The following is a 27,815-nucleotide window of genomic DNA, read 5'->3' as shown; positions in this document are numbered from 1 at the left end:
TCTGAGTCGAGATTTAACTTATCCTGATCTAAAATATCCATCAAAGTCGTCATTTCGATGTCTAGGAAACTTGAATCATTTAACACCTCTCGAGTAAATGAAGAAATTAGCTGGATAAGTTGGAGAGAGGACATACAAACATCAACTTTAGCTAAATCACAATTTTACTTACCTCCATACTTCTTTGCACAAGACGGGGCTCCTCGAATAACTTAGCAAACTCGTATGCACGACACGCGTTCCTTGGGCTTAAATCAGACCACAAGAACTGGGTACATTGTTCAACTACATGAGGAAGCATATACTTTTTCGCCACGTAACACAATTCGCAGGCTTTATCGAATGAAGTTATATTGATACGATCCGAATAAATGTATTCCATCATCGATTGAAATGCGTCTGGCTGTACATCTGGTATGATAATGGGATCGGATTTATCCGCCATTTGACCAAAAAACATACATTCAAAGACTGGAGAAGCCATAGCTAATATGAGTTTGTGGCCAGCGATGATGTGTTGATTCGGCGGAGTTCCAACCAAGAAACGGCAATCGGACCATTTTTCTGTCTGCAGTAAGTGGGCACCGCGCTCTTTAATTTCATGAAACTCATCTTGCCAATCAAACTCCATTTTACGTCTTTTCCTTATTTTCGCAATTTTTAACCAATTTTCTTCTCTTTTTTTTTTTTTTTGACAGAAACTAAAACTTTCCTGCAAAAGAGTATTTTTTCCTTAATGCGTTGTTGATTTTTGCTATCTTTTTGGCAGGATTGTCAAACTCTTTCAAGAGGATACTTCTGAGTAGATTCACAGCAATTAAGATATTTGCCAAAGACACTAAAGAATATTATTTATCGCCCACATATACGTTTGATAAAACTAATTGTTAATAATATAAATTCTCCTTTATTTATTTATTTCATAATAATAATAAATCTTGATAACATTATGTTGACAGCACTTTGACAACTCTGGTTGCAGTATATGAATTTCAAAAGCTTACCTTTTAAATCATTCGTGAATCGACCTAATAAATGAATTTATTGACTTTGCTTTCACGTCGTTTAATTGCTCATAATAAAGGGTAAGTAAGAACTCCGATTAAATAATTTTCAAAAAAGTTGCCAATAATTTTCAAAAAAAATTTTCTTTAGCTTTAATACCATTCCCCGTGTACAAAAAGTGGGAATGTCTAGTGAAGTTGATAAGGCACAAAAGGCAGGGCCGGTTGGAGATACCATTTTTGGTAAGATCCTTCGCAAAGAAATTCCATGTGAATTTATTCACGAAGATAAGAAATGTGTGGCTTTCCACGATATCAATCCTCAAGCTCCTACTCATTTTTTGGTAATACCGCGAAAGCCAATCACGATGTTATCAGATGTCGAAGACGACGATGAAGATTTACTCGGTCATTTGATGTTAGTTGGCAGTAGAGTTGCCAAAAAGTTGGGTCTGGATAATGGCTATCGTGTAGTAATTAATAATGGGAAGGACGGCGCTCAGTCTGTATATCACTTGCACTTGCACTTTCTAGGAGGTCGCCAAATGAAATGGCCTCCAGGCTAAGTGACCTTTCCCTGCAGTTCATTCAAACAAACCTCTTTAATGTTTGAATTTCTTTATATTAAATAAACATACAACTTTTGATGCGATTATCGTTATTTTCTTATCAATTAAATAGGAGGGTATGGTAGCTATTGCAGATTAAGAGGGTCGATTAAAACATTTGTTGTAGGAGAGGTGTTTGGCGATATTAAACGGGAAGAATATTGGCCCTTCATTTCAAACTGTTGCATATTGCTAGTTGAATCGCTAAAGGAAGCTGGAGATGTTTGGTGACGCCTTCTATCAAAGGCTGACGATGATCCAAAAAAGCCGCAATCGCGGGAGTGCTGTTTCTTTTCGATCACCCGATCAAAGAAACGTGCTAGTTTCACAGCGTCCGTCGTCCCGGCAGCTATGCTACGTGGATCACGGCAATTTAGCCATATTTCTTCCGCCCCACATTGCTCAGCTGAAAGAAAACTTTATTTAGTGTCCATTGGAATATCTATCGTTGTTTTAAAAGCAAAAAGCTGTACTGATCCTTGAAAAAGTACACTTATATATTTACTTTTACCTATACCGCCCGCCTTTTGTACCGTTTTTGGGTGACGCTTTTCATCGACTAAATCCAGTTTTGTACCAACTACTAGTATGGGTATTTGCGTGGCGCCTATAAATTCCTCAGGATCGAAACCATTAGATTCGGTAGTGATTCCACCCATCACAGAACTAGATTTGTATGTGTTTTTACCATCTTTGCTTAAAATTTCGTATAACCAATCACGTAGATTTCCATGACTTTTGCGATTTGTTAAATCGTGAACCAATATTATGCCATGTATTGCTGTATAAAAAACGTTACGAGAGTTTTTATGACTTAATGAGCCGCCAATATCAAACAGTTCAATGAAATATAATTTTTGCTGAGACGTTCCTTCTTTATATTCGTGCAATTTAACTTCTATGTTACAGCCTACGGTCCAGCCGGGGCGATTTAGACATTCGTTGTGCGCTATCAAATGAGTGAAGCAGGTTTTACCAACTCCTGCCAAAAAAATTTAAAGAAGCTAATTGGGTAAATTGATAATCGTTGATGAATCGTTACCTGAATCACCAACCAATATAATACGGACTTTGTCGATTGTATTAGCCATTACTACGCTCTATTCCCTTATAAACAACAATTAACAGATATCATATACAGATGCTTAACATTATATACGTGATGACGTAAATAAATGGATGTGATTGTTAAATATTTGATGCAATTTGAGCACGTTCCTTAAAATGTTGTAATTTCAAACGCACGTCTTCTTCAAGCTTATGTTCTTGATTCACTGACATTCTAATATGCGAAGGACAATCCAAATTAATTCATCATTTGCCCTGCCTTACATATTATTAATCCTTCTGCTTACATAGATTTGTTAATAAATTGTGTACAAGTTACATATACCATAGAAGCACAATTCACTACGAATTTTACAGAAGCGGGTACATTTTGTACTATTCCATGAATTTTTATTTAATACTTTGTTATAAATTTTTAGCAATTTTATCATACATTAGCAGCAAATCTATTTTGTATAGATTGTAGAAATTTAATAGGTAAAAAAAGCAATTAATTTCATATAAGCAAGTTCACAATGAACACAAAAATTCTTCTTCTTAAACGATTCGTTGTGTTGTAAAAAAAAGATAGCCACAATGTGCATATGAGACTTTTTTTTGTGGGTCTTTTTAAAAGTTACTTTGGTTTTGGGTTGTTTTATTTATTTATCTATAAAGTGTATAGTTACATTCCAAAATTTAACAAGGAAAAGAAAAAATATTCAAAGTTACCCCTATCGTGCTATTATCAGAAGGAAATACATGGATTTAATAACAAACCAAAGGAAAACGAAAGAGGGACGATATTAAAATATTATAATATTTATATACGTATTTAAGAATTGATAATTAATAAATAAATTTGACCACTAATTAACCCATATAATGCGTTTAATGCGACATGTTGGCAATCAGATCTACGATCAAATAAATTGCAATAATCCTTAAATATTTGTCATAGTTCACCAAATGGTGTGTGGCCGATGGACAATTTTCGCGTCTTCCTATGCATATATAGTCTATATAATATTTGAAAATATTGATATTACCATTAATATAAAGAAGTTAGTAAGCATTGTGAATTATTAAGTGCCTGCTATCTATTACTAACAAATGTGAGCCCATCGATGCTATAATCGGGAAAGAATAAACTTGATTTTGTGGACTGAATCCGAATCTTGCGCAAACCAAGACTATGAGCTGACATTAAGATATTGCATCTTGTTTGCAATTATGGTAGGTCGATAAGTTTAAGTTTGTCCTCATATGGGGACTCTAATAAGTCGTTGTGTGAGTTGTAAGTTGGTGATCACCGAATGTACTAATACAGGTCTGACGAGCGAGGTAAATGGGCGTTAATGAAATTCCTTAGCTGAACGTTTCCTAAGGTCCAAAAACGATTTCGCCTTATTAGCGCAGGCATTAATATATAGTTGAAATCGCAATTTGAGATCCAATAAAACGCCAAGGCAACGAAAGAACTACAAATCAACCAGCTTGTAGTCATCAATAGTATATTACGAAAGCAAGTGGTTACGCCAAGCAAATGAAAGCTTTTTGCATTTTTTTAGATTAAATAACTTGCCGTTCGTGGTATACCAACCTTTCAATGTAGTTAAGTCCAATTGAAGAAGTCCATTGAAGGTGACAGAAGTTTGAAAAGGGCATTGAAGTGGAGCATAGGCATTTACATCAAGCGACTTCGGAATCGAAATATGATGTGGTGTAGGCGACGGGGGACCCCATGTTACACTGCAAGTTTGCGTAATGATTGACCTGACACTTTAAGTAAATATTTTCATCAAATAATATTTGTCGGTTAGTGCCGAGAGCTGTTTCCCAATTTCTGTAAATCACGTTTTGGCTTGCACGCGGAGATGTAGAAATCAATGTCACGCCTTCTACAATTTGAATAGGTCCTATCTATTTATATATGTATTTTTTGGATGAACGTCGTTTTTTAATATATTCGTACGGCTTTCCTTTTCTTTTTTAAAGGAATAAATAACTTTATTATGTAACGTTGTAAAATCTCACAAGATCTACCGAAACAGTGCCTACCTGAAATTATGAATCAAGAGAACTATGAAACTTGGCAATATTGTTGTGACAAGTAATTTATATACAAATGTAAATGTGTTTTTTTTTTTCTTTTTTTTTTTGAGGATATATATGTGCAGTGTACTACGTAAAGAGGCAACCGGCAAAAATTATAATATTTCATATAAGAAATAATAAAATTGACCCCATGTCTCATAATGAAATCATGTAAATAATATAATTGGTTTCCAATATTCCAAGCCAAAGTGGGATAAATCGAGATGAGGATAGGTCTCAACACTGGCCAGAGTGGGTTTATTGAGCCATACACAATAAACAATCTGGACTCCAGTGTTGTTTAGACCCCTAATTTATAGGAATTGTCTAACTCTCTGGAGGGTGTGGATTACGCTTAAATAACCTGTGTGCCTTGAGCCATTGCGGGGTTAAGCCATCATGGCAGGTACCCATGCTAAAGCATTGGCGCGATCTGTATTGAATGAAAACTATTTTAACTCTACTTGGTTAGTTTTTGTCGGATGTAGGGTAAAACCCCGGGGTATGTTACACACGAAGGAAGCACGACAAATAGTATACGTTGATGGATTAACAAAGAGGTTTATATTTACTGTATTATTAAAGCGTTTCATTGCAATAATCAATTATTTCGCGTAGTATCCATAAAAAAAAAGACGCTAAAGTACTTGAAGTTTATAAATAGGAGTGTTTCATGCCTTCAACCAAAAGAATGAAAGCGTATTTACTATAAAAATTCCATTTTATGATTGAATCCATTAAATGCGTATTTCGTCCTTTCCAATGTGAATTTATGGCATTTTCTCTATATTTTCTCTCTCTCATGATTTGAATAAAAATTTAGTTCTAATATATGATATGAAAAACGTTGAACGGAGAACCCGTAGCAGATTTGCGTATAATAATCTAAAGGAGCCTTTTACAATTTTGTAGTTATTCGTTAATGATTCAAACTAAATCTGCAAATATTCAATATCAAAAATGAATTAAATGAATACATAAAAAAATATGCAAGGTAAAATTAAAAAAAAAAAAATGAGTCTTTATAAGATTTTTGTTCGTGTTATGAGGAAGATGGTTAAGTCTTCCAAAAAAAAAAATTAATATAACTCAATTTATAACAAATTTGATGTTTATTTTAAACATGTTAAGCGAGTTTAGAAACACATTTTGAGATCTTAAAATAAATTTATAAATGTTGCACAAACGTTCCTCTCGAGTTAATGTTTTAGTTTAATATGTCAAAGGGGGGAAGGGAGGAGACGACTTCGTGCTTTCTAAAATAAAACGTTTAAAAAAAAAAAAAAAAAAAAAGTCCGTTTTCTACGATCTTAATCGGCAAAAGAGTAGATGAAACTATTAATGCTTATTTTCAAGTTTAAAATTTTTGCATTGGTATTTCTATATTATATATATATGTTTACACCCAGTTAGGTGTATGTTATGTTCCTGTTAAGAGTGGCGTTGTTTCACCAACATTTGACGTAAGAACGGTCTCAGATGGTTTATTAGTTGATTCAATAGTGGCTGCATTGATTGGTTGTTCAGACTTTTGCTGAAATTAAAAATAAAAAAAAAAAAAAAAAAACCTTTCATATAATTAACACACTTTACATAATTTAAGCACACAATTATATATAAAATTAAATAACGCCGCGTTCTTTGATAATATTTTTATATTTTTGAACAGGTGACAGCAAACAGCAAACTTATACAAAAGTTTGGAGATTTGTCGGGAACTTGAATAAAAATATAAAACAATTTGACATGCAACTCAATAGTGAATAAGTGCCGAAGGCATACTTCCATAAATCGCTTAATACTTATTATTATTAATACTTATTTATTAAGTTTGATATTTAAATACTCTAAAGAGTAAATAAAAATTAAAACCTATACCAAAAAAGCAGTCTAATAATCTACTCGGTAAGTCAATATCGTACGAGCATTACCTTTCTGTTATGAATTTCGTGTAAATACAAGGTACTTAAACACATATCTGCAATTGTTAGATCACTAGGACTGTGCTCCCAAAGTGATTCAGGTCCATAGAGGCTGTAACGAAAATGTTCATTCAATTTACTCTGCACAAGCTTATAGGTATGACTGTCAAATACGTAATGTATTTGATATTCTATGCTTACCTGTGCAAAAGAGATTGTGATGGCCCTTCTAGTCGGCCTTCTAATTTACTTGTGCGAAGTTTTTTCATATCATTTCTTCCAAAAGAAGAATTTAATGCCTTAACTGACTTGCTCCTCATTCTTTCGTTGCATTGGGACTTTTCGCCAAGATTTTGTTGGAGCATTTGTTCGAAATGGTCTTGACGTTGTGCGTGATTTATGTCATAAACTCTTTCATTAAAGCATTCATTGTTTTCTCTAATATTGCATCGCTCTAACAAAGATCTCGCCACAGACGAATACTAAATAGAGATGAGATGAAAAAATAATGTAACATATTATATAATTGTTCGTTCAAATCGCTATATTATTTCCTACAATGACAATGTTATGGAGTTATGTCTAAGACTGAGAAAAGTTTCGCTATTATTGTCATTCATTAGTGACGTATATTATAGACTATGGTGGGCCACCGACAGCCATTAACAGCCATCACTCTACAGCTGCTCATATAATAGCTTTTCAAAATAAGGAGTTATATGGGAAGTGCTTTAAAACGTAGTCCGATTCGAAATATTTTTAATGCATTCGTCCTTGAGTCAGAATAGCTCAGCGTAACAAGCTTCATCATAATATCGCAAAAATTGCGGCGAACAGGTTGAATGAAAGAAAACGAAACGTATCGACAGACAGACAGACAAGCTTAGACCGATTTAGAAAATGATTTTGAATTGAGCGATTCTGGGTGTTGTTATATCCGTCTATACCCTTATAACACAGATCGTTTGGGGCTTTGGGGGTAAAATGTATGTTAAAGAAATTTTAGATATAAACTCAATAATGTAATAAAATAAGTTAAGGTTTTACAGTTTTTGGAAATAATACACAAAATTATTTTATATATAGTAAAATTTACCTCATCTCCCATCGTACCAAAAGAAATTAAACTTTCTGTTAAGGCATTTAAACGAAAGTCTTTAGTTTTCGCTTTACTTAATTCGGCGATAGCATTCTCCCGAATTCCATTTACAAAATTAATAGCTTCGGATGGCATTTGCCAATCAGGATTTGTCAAAGTGAATCGAAGTAATGAAAGTTCAATTTTGCCGTTATTCGGACAGCAACTAATTTGATTTTCATTGTTGTCATCAGCGTTATTATTGAAAACGCTGTTATCTAATTGCCATTCCGGATTTCCATACTTTCGAACATCCATTTGAGCAAATGAGCAGACATTTCCAACACCCCTAACGAAGACAGTAAAACTTCTGAAGAATTTTACAATTTCGAGAGCTTTCGGTCGAAAAACAAATAATAACAAGAAGGGAGTTATCAAAGGACTAAATATTTCATACAAGACGTAGTTCTGCAAGAAGAAGAGATGATATAAATTAAAAAATTTAATATGAAGTGCATTCTACTTTTATTTAGATGATAATTACCGCTTTGAATTGAAAGAAATATCCGAATTCTTTTTGAACGAGTGTTGTGTGTGACTTATTTTTCCAAGAACTTGGAAGGTAATGAACATGTGCCAAAATCGCTGTCATTAACTGCTCGGGGCACCAAATTAAATTATCATCTGGTATTAGACTCCTAAAAGTAATGAAATGTGAATATTTATGATAAAACGTAACACTATTCCAAATGAATTACAAGAAGACGCGGTTTCTATCGCTAATGTCTTGGAAATTTTCCTAAAACCCCTTAACAACAACAAAATACAAATGCGAAGAGGCATACCCAACATTAAATTTCCCTATAATATAACACTCTCGTAACATAACAGTAGCACACACACCAGTAAGTAATTCTCTGAGATATGTATCATTGTATTAGTTCATTTTCACGTCAACATAGCAAGTGTGGTTAGCCGACAGCTATAAAAAGCGCGCGCAATCGCAAATCTTTCTTTAGTTGCTCCGCGATAGCCAAGTGAAAGATAAATCTTCTTATTTCGTTCAGAATGTTGATGGTAAGCACCTGCAACAGGTCTTGCATAATCATCTTTCGGCCTGAAGGATAATACTTTAGTTTTCATGTTGATTTAGATCCGTAAAATACCGTATGATGATCTAGTCCCTATTCAGGGCGAGGACAGTGAGGTAATGTATTCTGTTATAGGTATTGTCTCGTTAATCCTCACCCTCGGGATAGGAGAATTGGGTTTATTCCGACGAATCATTCATTAGCTCCATGAACTTCATCATATAGCGCTCTAGTTTTAGTTCTCCCTAGTAATTTGAATTTGTGATCGCCGATTCCAATTTTTCCAAAAGACGTTTAATTATTCGCTTACTACAATCGAAGGTGAATTGCGATAGAGAATTTAAATACTTTTTAAACCGCGCTTCGAGCTTATTTATGTTGATTTATATTTAAAACGTAAATTAAAAATATACGCCATGACATAACCTTAAAGAATGCAAAGGTAGTGGGAAGATTGAATGAGCGAAAGAAAAATTGAAAGCCGGCGCTTATCATAACTTTTCCTTTGGAACTTGCGAGGGAGTCTAAATTACTCGCGGAAAAATTCCGGATTTTAAATTATACATTACTTATAAATCCATTATTTTAAAATCTATTTAAGATAGTTTGAAATTTTCAAATAATTGTTCATTTAATTGACACTTACCTACAAATTAGTCCAATTGCTGACAAGACGGTTATTAATGTTACGACATGTTCAATTTGGAAAACAAATTCGTTGTATATTCCTAAAGCCAACACTACAACGAGGAGTCCACCGCTTATAAATAAAATATTTCTGAAAATAAATTACTGATTTTTACATTTTTACTCTTCTCAAGGCTTAACATAAACACATATAGATGTATATATACATATATATATATATCTGGCTGTCCAAAAGTTAATTATGTCAAAATGATGAACGTAAGCCAACATGGTAAAGTAAAAAACTGAACATTTATAAATCGAATTTGGAAAGCAGTCGGACCCGCTAATAACTGTTCAATATTCGCCTTTAAACGAATATATGTTTCTTGTTGTTTTGTTTCGAAAAACCTTCAAAACGTAAATGTAAATGCGTATTCAACAGTCAATAATGTATGTAATACATCCATAAATTAGGCAAACGATTACTTACCTAGCAAATACTGCCAATAATGGCGATGAAAATGAGCTTAAGTACTTATCGGCATATTCATAAGCTCGGTTCAAACGGGCGTCTAACTCATGATCAAGCTCGTTGAAATGTCTGAGATATAAACGACCATAATTAGACCATGTTCGCATCCCCAAGGCGCCAGGTTCTTTTTTAAGAATCTAAAACAGAAGTTTGAAATGAAAAAAAAAAAAAGAAAAAAAAAAAACAATTTGAAATATCTTCTATCTAAATGAATAAGTATTTCTTTATGGTTAAGTTAATAAAATATTTTTTTCTTTTGCTATTGTCATAACACTAACTCTAAACCTTTCCAACCACTTATTATAACAGACACAAAGATCACAGGCTTTATAAAATTGGATGTTGTGGTTGAAAAAAAACAAAAATATATATTAAAGAGCGAACGTGGAGTACATATTGTTTAGGACAATAGTCTAAATCGATTTACTTCGTTTGTTCTTAGAATTACGGATTCGAAAAAAACTTACATTTGCGTATGTAAAGGAAAAATATATTATTTGCCAGATGAATATCAATGGTGAGAATATAAGATTAGCTAATGCCACCCATAATATTAGCTTGGACAAACGCTTAGCCAGGTCAACTTGATTTCCTCGAATATTATAGTCATCTCTTAATTGCCAATTGTTTTGAAAAGGTGATCCAGGACTTCCTGAAATTATATACTATTGTGAAAATATTTAACAACTAAGTCAACATGAACTTACGAAAAAGAATCAAATCAATGTTAAACAATAATCCCCTACTCAGACCAACCACTTCTCCGAATAAAGGTATATTAAATTTCGCAGGTAATAAATTCTTGTTCATTAAAGCCACCATATAATTTTTAAACCTGAAAATTCCGGCAAAAAATTACACAAATATAGTACAGATTTAACTCGTCGAACAGTACTACTTTCTCATATGTTTAAGCACTTTCAAATAAAGTACCTTAATATTCGATGATATATATCCAAATCGGTTAAATGATCCTTATCAATACACATATTTTGTTCCGCTTGCACCTCGCGTACCTTTTTCTTTACTTCATACCATGTTATATTATCTAAATCGCTCTGCAAAAGTATTTTCTATTAAATACATTTGTGCTTTCTTACAAAAGAAGCAATCATACTTACATCGCCTATATTAAGGGCTGTGTTATAAAACTTTTTGATGTCCCAGTATTGTGTTATATTAAAAAAAAATTTGACAGTTCGAATAAAGAAATAAAGAGCCGAAATAATCAAGATTAAATACGTCATACTACCGAAGCTCTCTAGGCACTTGTCCACAGGATATATTACATCGTTTATAGCAACCCTTGAATGATTATTTGGCGGCGGAACATTTCTAAAAAAAAAAAAAAAAAAAAAAAAGGAAAAAGATGAGTTTATACATGAAATATTGTTTATTCGCGTTCCATGGTCTATGTTCCAGATGAACACAGATTTCATCGTTTCTTAAGCAAAATTAGTCTTTCAATCTTCTAAAATTAGCCTTTCAAGAAGTTTTTAACCTCTTCAACTGAATGTAAAATAACATCCTTCATAACACAACGTACGTTTCTTTTCTTAAACCTAATTCAAATATATTCTTACAAATATAGTCAATAAAAAATATTCTTTTTTAAACGAATATTTAACTTTTCCGCTTAAACATTTGCCAGCCACACAAAAAGTCGCATCTTTAAATTAGACTATGCAAATCTCTTGCGTAGGGGTAATCTAAATTAATTAATTTGTTTGTTGTTGGTTTCCTAAGTTTCAAACTCATCCAGGAAAAGGAAAATGCATGGGTCACAGAGCTCCTTAAAGTAAAGATGTCCACGGTTTAATATATTTTTTTTTTATTGTACATATACTTATATATAACTCCCACGTATATTATCAGGGTATTATTTTTGCTTCTGTTTAAAAAACAAAAAAAAATAAACATTTGTTCTTTACTTATTACACTACTGGCTGCTATCCGCGTTAAGTGAAATTAATTTGAATATTTCTCGCGTCTTGCATTTTAGTCTTTGTATTCAGTCCTATATTGAAAAACTTACCCGAAAAGCATGTCGTGGTTTAAACAATTTGCAGTAAACACAAGCAGCCATATCACAAACGTAAAGACAAATAACTGGAATATTTCATCAACTAGGATAACAGAAAAACCATGCTTTTGATGATATTGATACATTTTTGTAAAAAATGAATCTAAATCCTGTATGTGGTTCCATCGCGCTGTAAAAAAGAAAAAATTATGCCATCATTCGCTCAAGGCTAGCTCATGAAAAATATCTATCCGCCTTAAAGCAAATCTAAAAATAATCATTTATATTATACCTTAAAAAAAAAAATACAAGGAAATTTATATTATTTTATGGATTTCACATCTAAAATACAAAATGGCTCTTTTCAGATGTTTTTAAAAGCAACCTATATGCCAGGCACGTGAAACTTCTGGACCACGATGTCCTCGGGTACGGCCCGCTGCGTTTAGAATGTCAAAAAGTTCAATTTTCTCGCACATAGTTATTAGTGTAGCTGCAAATTTGATGCAGAATGCCGCATTTTCAACAATAGTTGGACCCGTGATATGGGAATTACAATTGGCACGTCGAAGATTAAAGTTGCCCACCCCTGATGTAGACGTAACCACGCTCGCAAAATTATTCTTCTTTTATTTTTCTCTAAGACGGCCCTCTTTAGCGTGGCGCTAAAGGGCATGACAACTTTGCATCTAGAGCAAGGGCAGACAATGACAGTTTTGTAAATATACATGACTTAAATCAGAAGTCCATCTAAACATGTCCAAAAACTCCTTGATCCGCTCCTCTATGGTGGCACACACCGTTGATGTTAAATCGATCCCCTGCACTGCAGTACAAAAATATTTGCTTTAAAAACCGTGTGATCACTAAATCAGAAATTGAAGGTAAAACGACGATGAGAACGATGAGATTATGCCTCGTACATGACAGCGCACAATTACATGCTACTGGAGCACCGATTGAATGAAAGCTTCAAATTCTTGAATGGAAACCATCTGTTCAACGTAGTCTTCAGGTGTTATCACTATTGATAAGGAATATTTTGTTAGTTTTAAAAGAAAACCACTTTTTTCTCATAAGAAATGCAATTCTTGTTCGAAGAATTTGTAAAGATTATGGTTAATAATGGCCAATACCACAACCTTTCGTATAGCTGCGAATTAGACGCTGCTTAAATAAGCATGAAAATTCGTTTTAGTATTTACTTAATATATTACCAGTGAAATGACGAAAATAGTTAATTCGCTGTAACTACGTTTCTTTGCGAAGTACATTGGTAAATAATTGGTATTTTATGAATCTACAAAGCATTAATGAACAGTCAGTAATACTGATTGAAAATAACGAAAATTATTGGGAGATATAAGTGGGCACGAAATAATGTTTCTGACAGGTTAACATTGTTTTTAATTGTAGAACGAAGGTTACAAAAAACGACCTGCAACAGGAAGGTAACAAGACATCAAATGAATACGTGCAAACTCACTTTTGTTTTTTTCTGGCACCGTGTGTACCAAAACTCCACTATTTCTGGGAGTGTCTTCAACTTCATAAGACGTTTCCAGCTCATGGATATTAATCACAGTCGTATTTTCCTCGTTTAAGGATCTATAATTTATTTGTGTAGCACTCATTATTAATATATATATAATCTGCTCTCTTCTGCAAAAGAAAAACAAAAAACTTATTAATACAGGAATTAATAAAGATTTAAAATATTTAAATCATACGCATTTTAGCAATACCTGAGTAGACTGGGTAGAATAACAAATAAGCTTTATTGCAGTAAAACGGTGGAAATTAAATCTTAAAGACATTGAATATAATTTTCATGGCTTATAATGTTGATTGTGAAAGCAATCGATATTATATTAGATGACACCTGAATATGAAATATAGCACAAAAATTTAGAAGTTTTAAAGTATTAAACGCACCTTTTAATTTAAACACTAGATTAAATTGACCATAAAGGATCGCAATTCGAAATTTGTTCGTATATATGTATTAATGTATGTATTCTTAAAACAGTTTAACAACAATTTATTCGAATTTATATTCTACGCAGTACTCAGAAAACACATACTTTGCGTTTTGGATTTATTTACGAAGGTTAGCATAGGATCCAAATGAATTTCTGCATAATAACAAATATTCAGTTTGTTTTGTCACTTTTGTCAACATATATAATTATTATGCAGATTATTTCTAAATATATATATATATATATATATATGTATATATATAATATATATAAATATATCATATATATATATCATACATATACATATTTATACCTAAAATTTATTTAAACTTTCTTTGTTCGGTTTTAATTTTATATAGACACTACAGCTGATAATGCAATGACGCCAAGTTGAAAAATTTTTAGAGATGTGCATACGCATTATTATTGTTACTATCGATAAACCGATTACAACGGGGATTTACGTGCTTATATAAGCTTCACAATTTCGTCGGATACTCTTACGTATTTTCCATAAAAAGCAAAAGGAATTATAATAAATGCGCCAGCATCGGTTGAGTCCATCGGATCTATAGTGTATAGAAAGTAAAGCAAAAAGCATAAATTGTACTCAGCGGCAACGTTTCAAACTTTGGTGACATTTCACTAAGAAACGAATAAAAAATATTTGTTGTCATTTTGTTTTCATAATCGTTCCGGCCTTACACGACATTTGACGCATACTTTTGATGCTTAATTTCTTTATAGTGAAAAAATTTGACAGCTTTGCTTTCCCGCTCTCCTCGATAATTTAATTATTAATAATTAAAGTAGAAAGTATTAGCAAAATAAATATCTCACTTGCTTTATATTCAACACTGGAAGTATTCGCAAAAGAGACGCAAGGACATTTGTAGCACATGTAAATAGTTGAATGTTTTCTTTTTCACTCAAAGTGTACGGCTCATATAAACAAAATTTTCCACAGGTTTTTATAGAAAAATGGAAAATTTTATAAAATAAACCAAAAAATATATCACATACTGCTGCTTTTTATTCTTTCCTCTTTTGTAAATCCACTAAGAGCACAAATGAACCAAAAAAATATTTGTCGTAAAATAATTGCTCTTGCCAGAATGCTTCAGTACTTACGAACAGGTCGGAAGTTCGATTCAAATGTAAACAAAAAACGAAACATACAAGAATAACGAAACACAAGCATATGTTTTCTGTTTATTGCAAAATAGGAGGAAAGGAATAGAAAACATATGCAGAGAATAACGACAGTTAACGAATCTGTAATGAGAAATCGAAAAAAAAAAGGATAACTTGTTCCATGAAAGAGTCTTTGAAGTAAATGGAGGCATTTTACGTAAACGATATTTTCAAACCAGGATGAAGCGGAGTGACGGCAAGAGAGAAGTAAATTATAGAAATTTTTGACGATAATTACAAGCTGCGATGCAAAAGTTAGGTACACTTACGCAGTTAACGATTATTAATAATAGCTGTAATATTTATAGCTGTTCCAAGTTAGCATATGCACTCCAATCTAATAATAAGATCGAATATATTAAAAAAAGGCCACGGCAATAAGTAAATTTCCAATAAAGAGGGAATATTATCAATTATTATACCTTACATCACTTGTGGTACAGGGTATATAAAGGTTTTGCGAATGTATATAATACCCAGAAGGATTTAAGATGGACTCACCTTTTATGATGGCGAGGTGATTCTTCATCGATTTAAGCTTATCTCCCCGTCTGTCCATATATTTTTGTGTTCAAACTATCGGTCGAAATTTTTGAAATATTTTGATGTGATTTTGTATTCATGTTTTGGCCCAAGGGCGAACGCTATTGAAAAGTGGTTTGAATCGGTTTCTCGACCATTCCCCATTTAACGCTTTATTTTGAAAAATTTTTATGGGGGAAAAAAAAGGAATTTTCAAAATATTTCGATAAAACTCACTGTGTAATTGTACTTGGAAATCCTAAGTTGATATGAGAAATTTTGTTCGAGATAGTAATCTGACACAAATATTAAGCGAAACAAATTTGTGCGACATTGGTCTACTTCTTGAACCCTACTTCATTTGACATTTGTCATGAATAGTAAGCCCTTCAGGGGAAGGTTTAATTTTGAATATTTTATGAAGGAAATTGGCCTTTTTTAGCAACTTATCACAAAAATTGGGGATAAGATATTGGGAATCACGTAAGTCTATTCCTTAGCGTCCAACATGTATAGGGGTTATCACGAACAGCAAAATCTTATGTATTTTATGACGAAAATTAAAATATAAAACTGAATTTAGGAAGTAAATTAAGTTTTTCAAATTTGGATTGAAGAAACGGAACCGTGCAGATTCAATTCGTTTCAGATTTAAATGAATATCGTCATCTCCAGTTTACTCTTTCTTTCTCAGCTTCCAAACTTTTTTCCCATCTTCAATAATTGCTGTAAATTAATGACCGTCAAAACATTTTGTAATACCGCAAACCAGCACAAAATTACAGAGCAGCTTAGGGAGACTATACCGACTCTGAAGATCACATATATATATATATATATATTTGGTGTAGACTTCTCTTCTTTTTCTCTTCCTGTTGATTAACAATCTGCTGTGCGTAACAGAAAACACTATCTACTTGTATGCGGAAGACAGCACCTTGTATCATTTGTTTTCCTTGAGTAAGAAACCTTGCAGCAGCGAGATACAGAATAAATGCTGCACGGCAAATGACGCACTAAGTCAGGACGTCATAAAAATATTTGCATAGGGTCAGGGTAACAAGGTAAGCTATAACGGCGACAAGACTCAAAGCGTTCTCCTAAAGCGTAAGAAAATTGACGAACAATCCCTTCCTGTCGGTGGTGTCATTGTAGAAGTATCGGCAAATCTTGATGTTCTTGGCATGAGAATGCAGAAGCATGTTCGTTGGACAGAGCGTGCGTTCGAAGTGTCGAACGACGCAGCCAAATCCTCGGCTTTTTTAAAGCTATGCGAAAATTACTGCAGTGCAGCCAATATCCGTAACATTTACGCCGCCTATATCGGCCCAAAATTATGATTAGTCGCTTGTGTGGGAGAGAGCATCCAAACTTTGCTTGGAGTCCCTTAACAGCCTAAAACGAAAGACTTAGATGCTCGTGGACGACGAAAATATATCCAATGCTCTCGATACCCTCGAGCATAAGCGCAAGGTGGGCAATGCGGAGTGTTGTGCGTATGTACAGGTACATTTAGGGCAAGTGCTTTCCAGGGATTAAAGGGATTTCTCCATCAATTAAGTCCTTTAACGCCACTACACGGCTGTCTCAGCGTTCTTAGCAACCTGAAGTCCTGAAGTTACCTGCGTACCGCACAGCACACTACCACGGCCCGTCGTTTTTTAACCATATCTCCCACATTTAGCACAACCTACTAGCAATGTAGCATCTTTCCCATCGTATCCCATTTACACGTCAAACATTTGGAACCAGCATTTTGTCTGTCCGTCCTTCTTCTCCTACAACCTCTCTTGATCAGTACCCGCACGTATATGGTGCACCCCTAAGTGGCTTTGTCATAGAAAAATAATAATAATAATAATAATTGATACTTAATTTAAAAAAAAAAATTAATGTTACGGTACATATGCTGTCAGATATAATTTATGCTGGGAACTACCTCAGCTTTTTTGATAGGAAAAATATGCGCAGAGAGATTTTTTTTGTCTATCATAAGATTGCTTGGTTTTAGTTTCAGATTCCTCTATTTCGCACCTTTATTATAGCCATTGAATCGCATTGTCGATCCATAAAAATTTTTGTAAGAAAAAATGTGATAGTCGTGGCGAAATACATTGTAAATATATCTTCAAAAACTCTGTTTAAATTTATTAAAAAAAAAAAGAAGGGATATAATGAGAAATGAGGAATTAAACAAAATGTATACAATGTGCAGGCATGCATATCATCTCAAGTCATCTTGAAAAAGACCCTTAAGCATGTGTATTATCGTCTTCCACAAAATCTTTAGCTTGTTCCTTTGTGACGCAATCTATGTGGCTAACTTTATTTCTAAACCGGACTCCATAAAATTTATGCGCGTTTTCCAGAAGCTCTGGCCGAAACGTTGTGGTAATGAATTGAGCCTTATCACTTAATTCGTGTATCATATCAGCAACGGCCTTTCTATGTTGCGCATCCAATGCCTAATTAAAAAAAAAATAATAATAATAATTTACTTATCAACTTTAATGCATTGGGTTATATTTTTACTAAAAACAGGTGCAAGCTTGATTACTAAATATCTAGATAGATAATTCCATGATAGATTGACTCAATTAAAAAAAAAAAAAAGAAACATGTCCCAAACGTTTATGAAGAAGAAATAACGCAATGAAACTTTTTTATGTTAAGTGAAATCGTTAGGTTCTATTTGTAGACTACACCATTAGTAGTATAGGGCATACTAAGTGCGTGCGGATGGCTGTAACACCCGGAAGAAGTCTCATGTATTTTTATGTCCAATTTACAGGTCGCAACTTTCAAGATATTTCGATGATATTTTATATACTGACGTGTTTTGAAGCAAGAGCGAACGCTATTGAATATGGTTCGGATCAGATCACTTTTTCGACCACTAATTATAATAAATCTTATTTCGATAAGTCGTTAGAAGAAAAAATATTGTAATAGGGAATTTGAATCACACAGATCTATTTTTATTTAGATCGCATCCTACATAGTGACCCTCATGAAAACAAATCCTTCTATAGCAACAAAGGCTAATTTGTGATTTGTTATGACAGAGCCAATTCGAAAATAATAAAAGCTTCGACCAAGCAATTAAAGTCTTTAAATTTAGATCACGTTTGGATATCTTCCAATATGAATAAATAGTTTCCAGGAAAATTACGCATTTACATAAAAATAATGTATAATTTGTGATTTGTGTGTGTATTATAAATTAAGCGAAATGTTGTAGGTTATGTAAAGACCGACCTTGTTCGACTATGGTATTCTTCCTTGTTTACATTTGTGAACAATTATAAACTTTATATCGTACGTGCACTAGTTTGGTTTAGTGTTCCTTCCCAGCTCTATACGGACATTTCTCAAAAACACTTGTTTTTTTTTTTTTTACATAAAACTTTCAAAGTTTACCTGATCAATTTCATCAAAAAGGTAAAAAGGTGCAGGATCACACTTTTGAATAGAAAAGATGAGAGCTAGTGCCACAAGTGATTTTTGCCCACCGGACAATTGATTCATTTCTCTCATTTCTGCGTCACTTCCCGTAAACGAAACCCTTATTCCAATTCCTGTGAATGCGTCAGAATTTTCAATTTCTCTTTCGGGATTGTCGTCATCGTTATCTTTCGTTTTAAGTATAAGATGACCAGCTCCTTGGGGGACCAACTTTTTGAAAACTTGTGTGAAATTTTTTGCTACTTGTTTAAAGGTGAATTGGATTGCTTCAACTTTTTGCATCTCAAGAGATTGCATCAATTCGCCAATTTTTTGATCCGCAACATCTAATTCTTCCTTGCGTTTATAGAGTTTCTCTTTCTGTTCCGAAAAACTTAAAAATTGGTCTAATGCCTTTTTATTGACATGATTATACTTTTTTAAATGTAGATTAGCCTTTTCTAATTCCTTAAATAAGCTCTTTAATGACATCTTTTCATATTTTTTATCTACTTGAGGCAAAGCCCCAAGACTGGCAATTTTCTCAGTATACTCTTGTATTTTCTGTAAAAGTAGATTTTCTTTGGCGACCCACTTTTCCACTTTTTTTGAATCCTCATTCACTTTTTCATCTATCTCCTTTTCCTTCTTAATCCAACTTTCAAGCTCTTGTTGAAGTGACTTCTGTAAATGAACAGCTTCTTGAACTCTAAAAAGATAATTATATTTAACAAATCTATAAATAGTTTGTTCTATTAAATAATAAATATTTTGTTATATATGTATTGAGATTTAGATCATCGCATTACTAATCAAATTACATCAACAAAAACGAAAAAGTAACCTAACTATTATGGTCTATAGGAACACATAGGAACAGGCTTCACTATAAACATTTTCATTTATCTAAATGAAACGTTAACTTATTCTCGTAAAGCATTTATGCAGAATAATATTTTCGGTTCAACAGTTTTTTTTTTTTTTTGTTCTATTGTAAAAATTTAAAATGATGCCGGAATTGAATTACATAACCAACGTCTGTAAACGATCCCATTACCTTGTAACAACAGTATGATTATTATATATAGGATTTTAAATTTAAATTTGTGCGTTTACTAACCTTTTGTCAACGTCATCTAGATCTTGATTAACTTTTCTAATTCTTTTCTCCGTTGCAGAGAGTTCATTTTTGCAGTTAATTAATTTTCTTTTTCTGTCCTCTACAGATATTTCCTGCAAGGCCTGTATTAATTCATCTCTTCTTCTAAATAGATTATTTGCCAAGAGATTATCTAGTTTGTTCTTAATGACCTCAAGATTCATTCGCTGAGTGAACGCTTCTTTATTTTCTTGATTTAATCGTCGGATCTCTTCATTAAGCTGATCAATTTCTTGTTGGTCCTGCTTGGATAACGTGGACATAAGTTCCTGATTTAATTCAGTCTCCAAACCGAGTTTCGTACCTCTCATCGCCTCTAAACTGGCTTTGCATTGCGTCAATGATCGTTCCTTTGGCGATCTATACTTTTCAATTCTTAATAATTCCTCTTTCATTAACCTTATTTCTCCTTGAACTTTTTCAAAAATATCCTTCGATTTCCCCTGCTTTGTCTCTGTTTTTTGCATTTCGGATACTACAGCATTAATATTGCTCTCAATCTGTTTTAATTCATTGCGTAATTTATTAAGTTCTTTTTCATAATCACGTATCTGGGCTGTGAGTTCAGTTCTTTTCTTTTGCATTTCAAGCCGCGATCTTGACGTATTAAAATAACCTCCGGTTAGAGATCCTTTCGATGAGACCTGATCACCGTCCAATGTTACGCAATCAAGCCCGGTACTTTTTGCAAGCTCTGTAGCTCTTTCCAAATTACGGCATATTAACGTTTTGCCAAATATGTAACATAAAGCCTTGCCATGCTGTTCATCGTATTTTAATTTTGAAATCATTGGAATAGAGTCGGGATCGTCTGGGTAATCATGATTTTTTACTTGTAACCTATTTAAAGGCATAAAGGTCACTTCACCTGGCAATTTCAGTTTATTCATTTCCTTCAAAATTTGAGTGCCGACTTTATCAGACTCAACAATATGATGAAAAAGTCTATTCCCCGCAGTAACTTCTACCGCGGTATAAATCGTTTTGTCACAACTAAAGTTTTCTATAACGGGTCCGTAATATGCTTTTGCAATATCTGAGAATGGGCTGCCTTTTTCCAAAAAACTATCTAAAACTTTTCTCACAGAATCCCGTCCATTCAAAATGGGCTTACCGGCCATACTTCTCAATGCTTGATCTGTTTTGGATAACTCTTCTTTATGAGACTGAAGTTGCTGCGTCATTTGTGTCTCTTTACGCCATAACTCGTTGCGCGTAGCCTGGTAATGATCTTTTGTTTTCTTTAATTCATAGTATCTTTTATTATGCTCATCTATTTCAGTACGAAGGTGCTCCAATTCACCAGAGTGTTCTCCAATCTTATTACCAAGATCCGTTTCCGCATTTGCATCTTTTTTCAAATCTTCTTCTAACTTCGCTTGATGGTTCTTTTTATCTTTAATTTGCTTATCAAGCGATTTCAATTCATTGTGAATCCATTGATCGCGTTCATCACGTGTTGAGAATTGCGATCCTCGTCCTTGTTTCGCGTATAGCTCTTTTCTTTTTTGTTCCTTAAGGGCAAGTTCGCGGGAGCATTCCTCTTCTTTTCGCCGCATGGCCTCATATTTCGGTTTAACGTCCTCGAGTTCTTTTTCTTTTTCGCTTATTGTTATCTTTAATTTTTTTAATTCTTCTTCAGCGCGTTCCTTTGATTTGTTATCACCTTGAACCTCATCATTAAGATCAACGATTGTTAAATCTAATTTGGTTTTTTCACGTAAAAGTTGTTGTTGTTCCGTTAAAAGAATGGATTTTTCTTCTTTGGTACTTGCAACGTTTTTCTTCGCATCCTTTAAACTCTTTTGAATTTCCTTAATTTTCTCTTGAGCTTTCTGTATTTGCATATTGTAGCTCTTCTTTTTATCAACGGATGACTTGCGTTGTTGCTGTATTTCCTCTAGAGCTTTTTTTGTCTCTTTCAATTCTGTTTCATGGATTATGTACTCTAAAGCACGCCTCCCCTTATCCCACTCTTGGTATTCTTTGAGTTCTTCCTTTTCTTCTTCTAATGTTTGTAAACGATCTTCAATCGTTTTTAAATACTCAGATATTTTTTCAAGTTTTCCTTCCGTTTCCCGAAGAATGTTCAGAGATTGCTCTTTTCTTTCATCATAAACTCGTGTCCCAGCCACTTCTCTTAATAATTTAAGTCTATACGAGTCTGCTGCAGTAGCCATCTGATTAATTTTACCTTGTTTAACAATGTAATATGGATTTGAATTAGAAAAACCGGCCGACTCCAATAAATTGACAACTTCAGTTCTCGGTACAACTTTTTTATTCAAAAAATACTGATCCTTTTTAGCGCCTATAACTCTTCGAAGGTAGATTTCCTCTTTGTCAATCTGAAATTAAAATCTTATGTAAGGACATATTCATAACTAGGCTCATAATTTAAAATAAAACTTGCAATTTTATGCTTATATTGACTATTTACGCTTTCCTACAAAAACGTAACATAACTGGTATTGAAAACCATTGTTTTGGACTTTGGAACTATATGTCTTTCAATGGACTTGGCTAACTTTGCCAATAAGTTTATATTCTAGTCGCAATTAGGAGAATCTCTATTTCATTACGTATTACTTACTGGAACTCGATTATCTGAGTTGTCAAAGATAATTTCAACATACGCTGATATAACTCTCGCTCCTGTTCCTTCATGTAGAAGAGCTTGGCGCTGTTCTGGTCGCAAGTGAGTAAATTCATCACTTAAAACAAACTGTATCGCTAAAATTAAAAGGAAAAAAGGAAATAATTATTAATGCAGTGTTTTTATAGACCAAAAGAAATAAAAAAAATTGCTATTTCGTTATATGTTTTATTGGATTTGCCGTGCTAGAGCGTCCTAAAGTATAAAGCACAGCCGGTTGATGGGTCTCAATATCGTGTAAACTAGACCGTTTTTTGAATACATTATTCGAAAACAATTTTACGATCAACATTTTTTTGTCATTCGATAGCAAGGACAAGTAAAAAACACTATAGAGTGACACGGTCTACCATTAAATACCCTAAACCGCCCCGCTTAATATGGTTATTCAAATAACGACTTTCTAAAACAAGGGTTCATGTAAGAAGCTGTCCTATACGAATCATTTTCAATAGTGTTCATCATTGGGCCAAGACCTGTCTGTATCCCCAGATATCATTAAAATATCCTAAAAATTACGACCTGTAGGCTGAACACAAGAAAACAAGACGAACAGAGCGACAGACAAGCTTAGATCGATTCATAATCACTTTTTTGGTATAACAAAAGGTGGGTCCAGTTCAAGTTATTCTGCAAGTTACATAGATTTGCACAAACTCAATGCAGCCCTGTACCACAAACGATATAGAGGACAGAAAAGCATACTTAATCGGCACTGTAAGTTTTTAACACATTACGATAAATTGATAATCCAAAGCTATCGGATTTACTCAATAACAAAAATTATAATCCCGTACCTGATTAAAGTCACTAAAAATCGCATCTTTTATGCCGAGTGGATCTATTTTTTTTTATGGAAATTGCTAGCATTATTTATAGAAATTTGCAATCACTTCCTATTCTTAGTTTGCATTTAACGAGCAGACGAGGACGACTCGCTTCATTCTATTCAATAAATTTCTATATTTCTATAAATTTCAAAATATTACATCAGGTATTTTTTGTTTGAACTTTAGACTCACGCATTTAATTCAATGAAGCAAAGTAAATATTAAAATAGTTTTTGATCATAACCGGGAAATTAAGAATGATACACGTATTATACTTAGAAAACTGCAAGTGGAAGGGGATGCGAGATCCTGCGTTATAGCTTGTTTATCACTAAAGAAAATATGGGAAAAATTAAAGGGATTGTATTTCATAATAGAATTACCATTCACTGAAGAAAAGAAGCTTTCCACGGGTCATGCGAAACGACCTTTCCATGCATGAAATCAATAAAAAGATCACATTGACTATACATCTCCACTTATGGCTGTTTAAAATTTGATCAGGCTGGTCACATCTTTAAGAGAAAAAGTGCATCACGTCAATACAAAAGTGTGGGAAGGTTCAATTAACTAAGTGGGCCGCCTCTTTTTTCGGCATGCTTCGACACGGACATTCGAGATATATTTAAGCCTCAATACTTATACGTGTATTCCGAATTAGCCCTACGATGTTATTAATTTTATTAATGTTATTTCTAACTCGCAAAATACTAAAAAATCTTCCATTGTCATGTTAGCCTCGCATTTATCTTATCCGAAGAATCGATTGGCTAAAGTGTCAGAACGGTACTTCGTTGTTTTAAAAACTTTTAGAGAGTCGTGCCATTTTGAAACAAATTGTGCTGCTGCTTATTTGATTAAGTGGAACGATTAAGCTGGTGTCCATACCTGATTTAAGGTATGCACTTTTTTGAAAAATCCCTTATTTGTCGCTTTAAAACAACTTAATTCGCATAACGTAGCCGCTAGTATCCCTCCATGATATACGTCCGTAATGGAAATATTAATTCGAACAAATTATTCTTCCACAAAAATTAATAATCGCGTTCTTCAAAACTTCAAACAAAAACCAATTGTCCTTTTCTACAGGTACGATAACAATTACGCAGCTTACTTGAAATAGTTCCGTCTCCATTTTGATAATATAACTAATATAAACACATCCTGGGCTTTCACTTAATTTCAATTTCTTCAAGTTGACTTATTTCCTAGGACATGTCCAGCAATTCGTATTTGGGTAACCGTGAAAACAATCCGATTATAATTTTACTAAAGTTCAATTATTTATATTGCAAATTTTGTTGAAATGGAAACACATCTATTGTCTAAATGCATAATTAAGACTCTCCGTGTGTACATATGTATGTATACGCATTTTTATTAATTGCTATACCAACCGTAAAAAAAGTTGCTTTTCCCAGAGCCATTCCTTCCAACTACTACATTGTGTCGTTTATCAAAAGGCTCAACAATTGTTTGATCTTTATAGCTTTTGAATCCTTGTATTATGATCTATAAAGGAATTTTTATTAAGAACATGCACTTATAATAAACTTATTTCCTTTACTTGTTTTATATGCATCCTGCTTCTTTAGTTTTCATATCACTTACTGCTTCTACATTAGTAAAACAGTTAGCAAACTGAAAAAACGAAATTCTACCAATGTTGGAAAATTGAAATGAAATACATTTGTGAAAATGCCATCATGCAATTTATTTACACATTCGAAAAAAGTTTTTAATAAATTTTAACTATTCTATGTATTTTCTAATAGCAGGAAAAAATTTAGGAATTTTAAATCAATACAATTCGACGGCTAAATTAGATCCTCGACAAAGCTGATAAAAGCGTATTTTTCTATCTAACTTATTTAGCTTTGCTTCGAACCCATTTAGGTATATAAGCTTTGTCAGAAACGAATAGAAATGGAAATGCGTTATGTTGTTCATAAAATATTTGTAGTGTAATTAAATTAAAAAGAGCCGTGAAATGATTAAAACGGCGGACTAAAAAACTTATAATAATAACAGTACTCTATAGTGGATATTTATTATCTCGTATTGAAAGCACTAAACACATAAAGTGTAGAAAAGGGTAATGATTCAATACAATTTCATTAACTTTGCTTTGTCTCGACGACAAAACTTGATAATCTCTTTTCCTTGCATTATATACGACGTAAGTTATAGCTTTCCATGTTATCACTTATTTTAAAAAGATAACGTAAAAATAAACAAGCTTGACTTTTGTTTTATATTATTTATTTACTTTTATAAATAATAAAATAAATGCAATTACGTCAAGCGTTACAGCAGTGATGCAACGCTATTTTTATTCAACTGCATGTAAACTCGTCCATATGATATTTTGACATATTTTGCATGACGCCTGAGGCCTATGTATTATTCTGTTTTAGGGCTTAACAACACTTTTCTTATAAAGAACGTAGACATTTTTCAAAAAATGCAACGTATTATATATCAGAAACAGCTTTTTTATTGGAATATATCAACGCAAACCAAATAAGTGTTATTCATTTAACATACATAAATAAGTTTGGTCATTTTTGTATTTTTATCGCTATCCTTCGGTTTATTCCGATGCTAGCCGATCTGGCAAAGTATTTTGTCGCAGAAAAGCGTTTATTTGACATTGGTTTGAATGCGAAACATACAATTTAATCAATCTATACATCAAAACCACTTGTTAACTTATCTTATAGTTCCTACAGGTAACACTATCTTTGTAAGGTGATGGAATAATAAAAACAAATGATTTTTCACAACATATTAAAAACATCTGTATTCTGTGTGGCGAGAAGGAACAACAAAAAATAAAGTCTCGCATAGAAAATATGAAACGAAATAGCGAGAAACTTGGAACCAAACAAAATAAGTGGCTGAATTATACAACGGGATATTTAAAAAAATTTTATTTTCTCATTTTATATACGAAGATTTTTTCACGAAACTTTTTTCATACAGTTCAGTGCAACTTGTTGTAGTACAAAAAGCGCCTGTTCTTCCTCTCTCTTTCTATCTCTATGCATGCTAATGTATTCCATAAAAAAATTTTTACAAATTGTGTCGCTTAAAAGCAGTTGTCTAAAAAAATAATTGCATACATAAGCCGCGCAAAAATAATGTTAGCTGTACAAGTCATTGAATAAGTACTTAATTTACAACTACGTTTGTGTGCATGAATTAATTGAAATTTGAATGCATTAGGGCAGTACACCCTGTATGTGATAATATGATAAAGAGTTAACTAAATATCACGAAGAGGAACGATTTCAAATGTTCAAATTTTGTGCACATAATACGAACGGCGGAAGCGAAATAAAAAACTAGTTCAATAATTCAGTTTTAAACTCTCATCGCAATTTGCTTAGACTGCGGTTGCACAACGATCGATGTTAGACATGGTGTCTTAATACGCGTATGTAAAAAAAATTACTCTACATAACAGGCTATACAATCGCGTTAGGTTGTTTTGTTCCGGCTTGTTTCACTTTTAAGTACAGGGCGCATGTTTTGTAGTTTTTCGTTTGTTGACTTTAATTTCAAGTATTACACGAATTTTTATTATTTTTGTATAATTTTTTACTAAAACTCTGAATATGGATTATTGGCAGCTCTACTTGAATACGGTTTTAATGGTTTGTTTGGTTGAAGTTGGAATATTTGTTATCGCAAATTTTGGTTTCGTTTTTGTGTGACTTAATTTGCTTACATTTATTTAAGCCCAGCTTAAATAAGTTTCATTGTGTAATTGATTTTTAAAATGATATTAATTTAGCTGTAAATATACAAGTTCGAGTTATGTGTTCGTATTGCTATATAAAATTATGCCTTCCCTCAATACGTAAAAACCAGATAAAAGAATTCACAGATAATCTGCTAAAGAAACCAAAGATTTTTTTTGAAAATATATTTTTTTATCAAAGTGAAAAGTGTAAGTATAAATTACACCCCACCATACATTTAATTTAAAAA

The 27,815-nt window shown here is 33.0% G+C and overlaps 5 protein-coding genes across 11 annotated transcripts in view; 2 read left to right on the top strand and 3 right to left on the bottom strand.

Annotated features, from left to right (window-relative positions):
• The first annotated feature begins 988 nt into the window (after positions 1-988).
• On the top strand, positions 989-1,659 carry LOC119644788 (histidine triad nucleotide-binding protein 1). The gene is made up of 2 exons (XM_038044525.1): positions 989-1,085; positions 1,156-1,659. Exons 1-2 carry the CDS (start codon positions 1,036-1,038, stop codon positions 1,568-1,570), a joined length of 465 nt encoding a protein of 154 aa, XP_037900453.1. The 5' UTR covers positions 989-1,035; the 3' UTR covers positions 1,571-1,659.
• Positions 1,612-3,208, bottom strand: LOC119644787 (rab-like protein 3). 3 transcript variants are annotated; one of them, XM_038044522.1, is made up of 4 exons: positions 2,968-3,206; positions 2,655-2,894; positions 2,118-2,594; positions 1,612-2,018 (listed from the first exon to the last, which is right to left on the bottom strand). In XM_038044522.1, exons 2-4 carry the CDS (start codon positions 2,701-2,703, stop codon positions 1,699-1,701), a joined length of 846 nt encoding a protein of 281 aa, XP_037900450.1. In that variant the 5' UTR covers positions 2,704-2,894; positions 2,968-3,206; the 3' UTR covers positions 1,612-1,698. The 3 variants fall into 3 exon arrangements, with proteins under 3 accessions (XP_037900450.1, XP_037900451.1, XP_037900449.1); XM_038044523.1 differs by having other exon boundaries at positions 2,124-2,594; positions 2,655-3,208; XM_038044521.1 differs by having other exon boundaries at positions 2,655-3,206.
• Positions 3,209-3,441: 233 nt separating this feature from the next.
• The window catches only part of LOC119644785 (protein trapped in endoderm-1), a 41,638-nt gene continuing 17,264 nt past the window's right edge, over positions 3,442-27,815 (top strand). Inside the window, exon 1 of one of the 2 annotated variants that reach the window (XM_038044518.1) lies at positions 3,442-3,895. In XM_038044518.1, coding sequence (XP_037900446.1) covers positions 3,893-3,895 — 3 coding nt within the window. In that variant the 5' untranslated portion in view covers positions 3,442-3,892. Of the gene's footprint in view, positions 3,896-27,497; positions 27,775-27,815 lie in introns of those variants that run through there. The other variant, XM_038044519.1, reaches the window with a different exon arrangement.
• LOC119644784 (autophagy-related protein 9A) lies at positions 5,872-14,225 on the bottom strand. Of its 4 annotated transcripts, none has more exons than XM_038044514.1 (15): positions 14,117-14,225; positions 13,778-13,914; positions 13,519-13,694; positions 12,045-12,222; positions 11,131-11,344; positions 10,943-11,067; positions 10,717-10,844; positions 10,477-10,661; positions 9,968-10,146; positions 9,494-9,625; positions 8,301-8,454; positions 7,775-8,224; positions 6,880-7,160; positions 6,688-6,790; positions 5,872-6,290 (listed from the first exon to the last, which is right to left on the bottom strand). In XM_038044514.1, exons 3-15 carry the CDS (start codon positions 13,664-13,666, stop codon positions 6,177-6,179), a joined length of 2,391 nt encoding a protein of 796 aa, XP_037900442.1. In that variant the 5' UTR covers positions 13,667-13,694; positions 13,778-13,914; positions 14,117-14,225; the 3' UTR covers positions 5,872-6,176. The 4 variants fall into 4 exon arrangements, with proteins under 4 accessions (XP_037900442.1, XP_037900443.1, XP_037900444.1 ...); XM_038044515.1 differs by having other exon boundaries at positions 13,968-14,220; XM_038044516.1 differs by lacking the exon at positions 13,778-13,914 and having other exon boundaries at positions 13,968-14,220.
• LOC119644783 (structural maintenance of chromosomes protein 3) lies at positions 17,841-25,461 on the bottom strand. Its single transcript, XM_038044513.1, has 6 exons — positions 25,387-25,461; positions 25,217-25,331; positions 22,927-23,066; positions 20,295-22,681; positions 19,151-19,883; positions 17,841-18,195 (listed from the first exon to the last, which is right to left on the bottom strand). Exons 1-6 carry the CDS (start codon positions 25,399-25,401, stop codon positions 17,983-17,985), a joined length of 3,603 nt encoding a protein of 1,200 aa, XP_037900441.1. The 5' UTR covers positions 25,402-25,461; the 3' UTR covers positions 17,841-17,982.

The sequence above is a fragment of the Glossina fuscipes genome, unplaced genomic scaffold (genome assembly GCF_014805625.2).
Source record: "Glossina fuscipes isolate IAEA_lab_2018 unplaced genomic scaffold, Yale_Gfus_2 0, whole genome shotgun sequence".
NCBI classification, from domain to species: Eukaryota; Metazoa; Arthropoda; class Insecta; order Diptera; family Glossinidae; genus Glossina; species Glossina fuscipes.
This window is presented reverse-complemented; position numbering and strand designations above follow the sequence as displayed.

Coding starts and splice junctions, on each gene's coding strand:
- LOC119644788 (XM_038044525.1), top strand. CDS start 1,036: ATGAATTTATTGACTTTGCTTTCACGTCGTTTAATTGCTCATAATAAA. Junction 1,086..1,155: donor TTAATTGCTCATAATAAAGG/GTAAGTAAGAAC, acceptor AATTTTCTTTAG/CTTTAATACCATTCCCCGTG.
- LOC119644783 (XM_038044513.1), bottom strand. Junction 22,682..22,926: donor ACTCAGATAATCGAGTTCCA/GTAAGTAATACG, acceptor TTTTAATTTCAG/ATTGACAAAGAGGAAATCTA. Junction 19,884..20,294: donor CTAGATGACGTTGACAAAAG/GTTAGTAAACGC, acceptor TTATCTTTTTAG/AGTTCAAGAAGCTGTTCATT.
- LOC119644784 (XM_038044514.1), bottom strand. CDS start 13,666: ATGAGTGCTACACAAATAAATTATAGATCCTTAAACGAGGAAAATACG. Junction 11,068..11,130: donor CAGCCCTTAATATAGGCGAT/GTAAGTATGATT, acceptor ATACTTTTGCAG/AGCGATTTAGATAATATAAC. Junction 6,291..6,687: donor ACGAAATTCATAACAGAAAG/GTAATGCTCGTA, acceptor TTTTAATTTCAG/CAAAAGTCTGAACAACCAAT.
- LOC119644787 (XM_038044521.1), bottom strand. CDS start 2,703: ATGGCTAATACAATCGACAAAGTCCGTATTATATTGGTTGGTGATTCA. Junction 2,595..2,654: donor TATATTGGTTGGTGATTCAG/GTAACGATTCAT, acceptor TTTTTTTGGCAG/GAGTTGGTAAAACCTGCTTC. Junction 2,019..2,117: donor GGCGGGCGGTATAGGTAAAA/GTAAATATATAA, acceptor GTTTTCTTTCAG/CTGAGCAATGTGGGGCGGAA.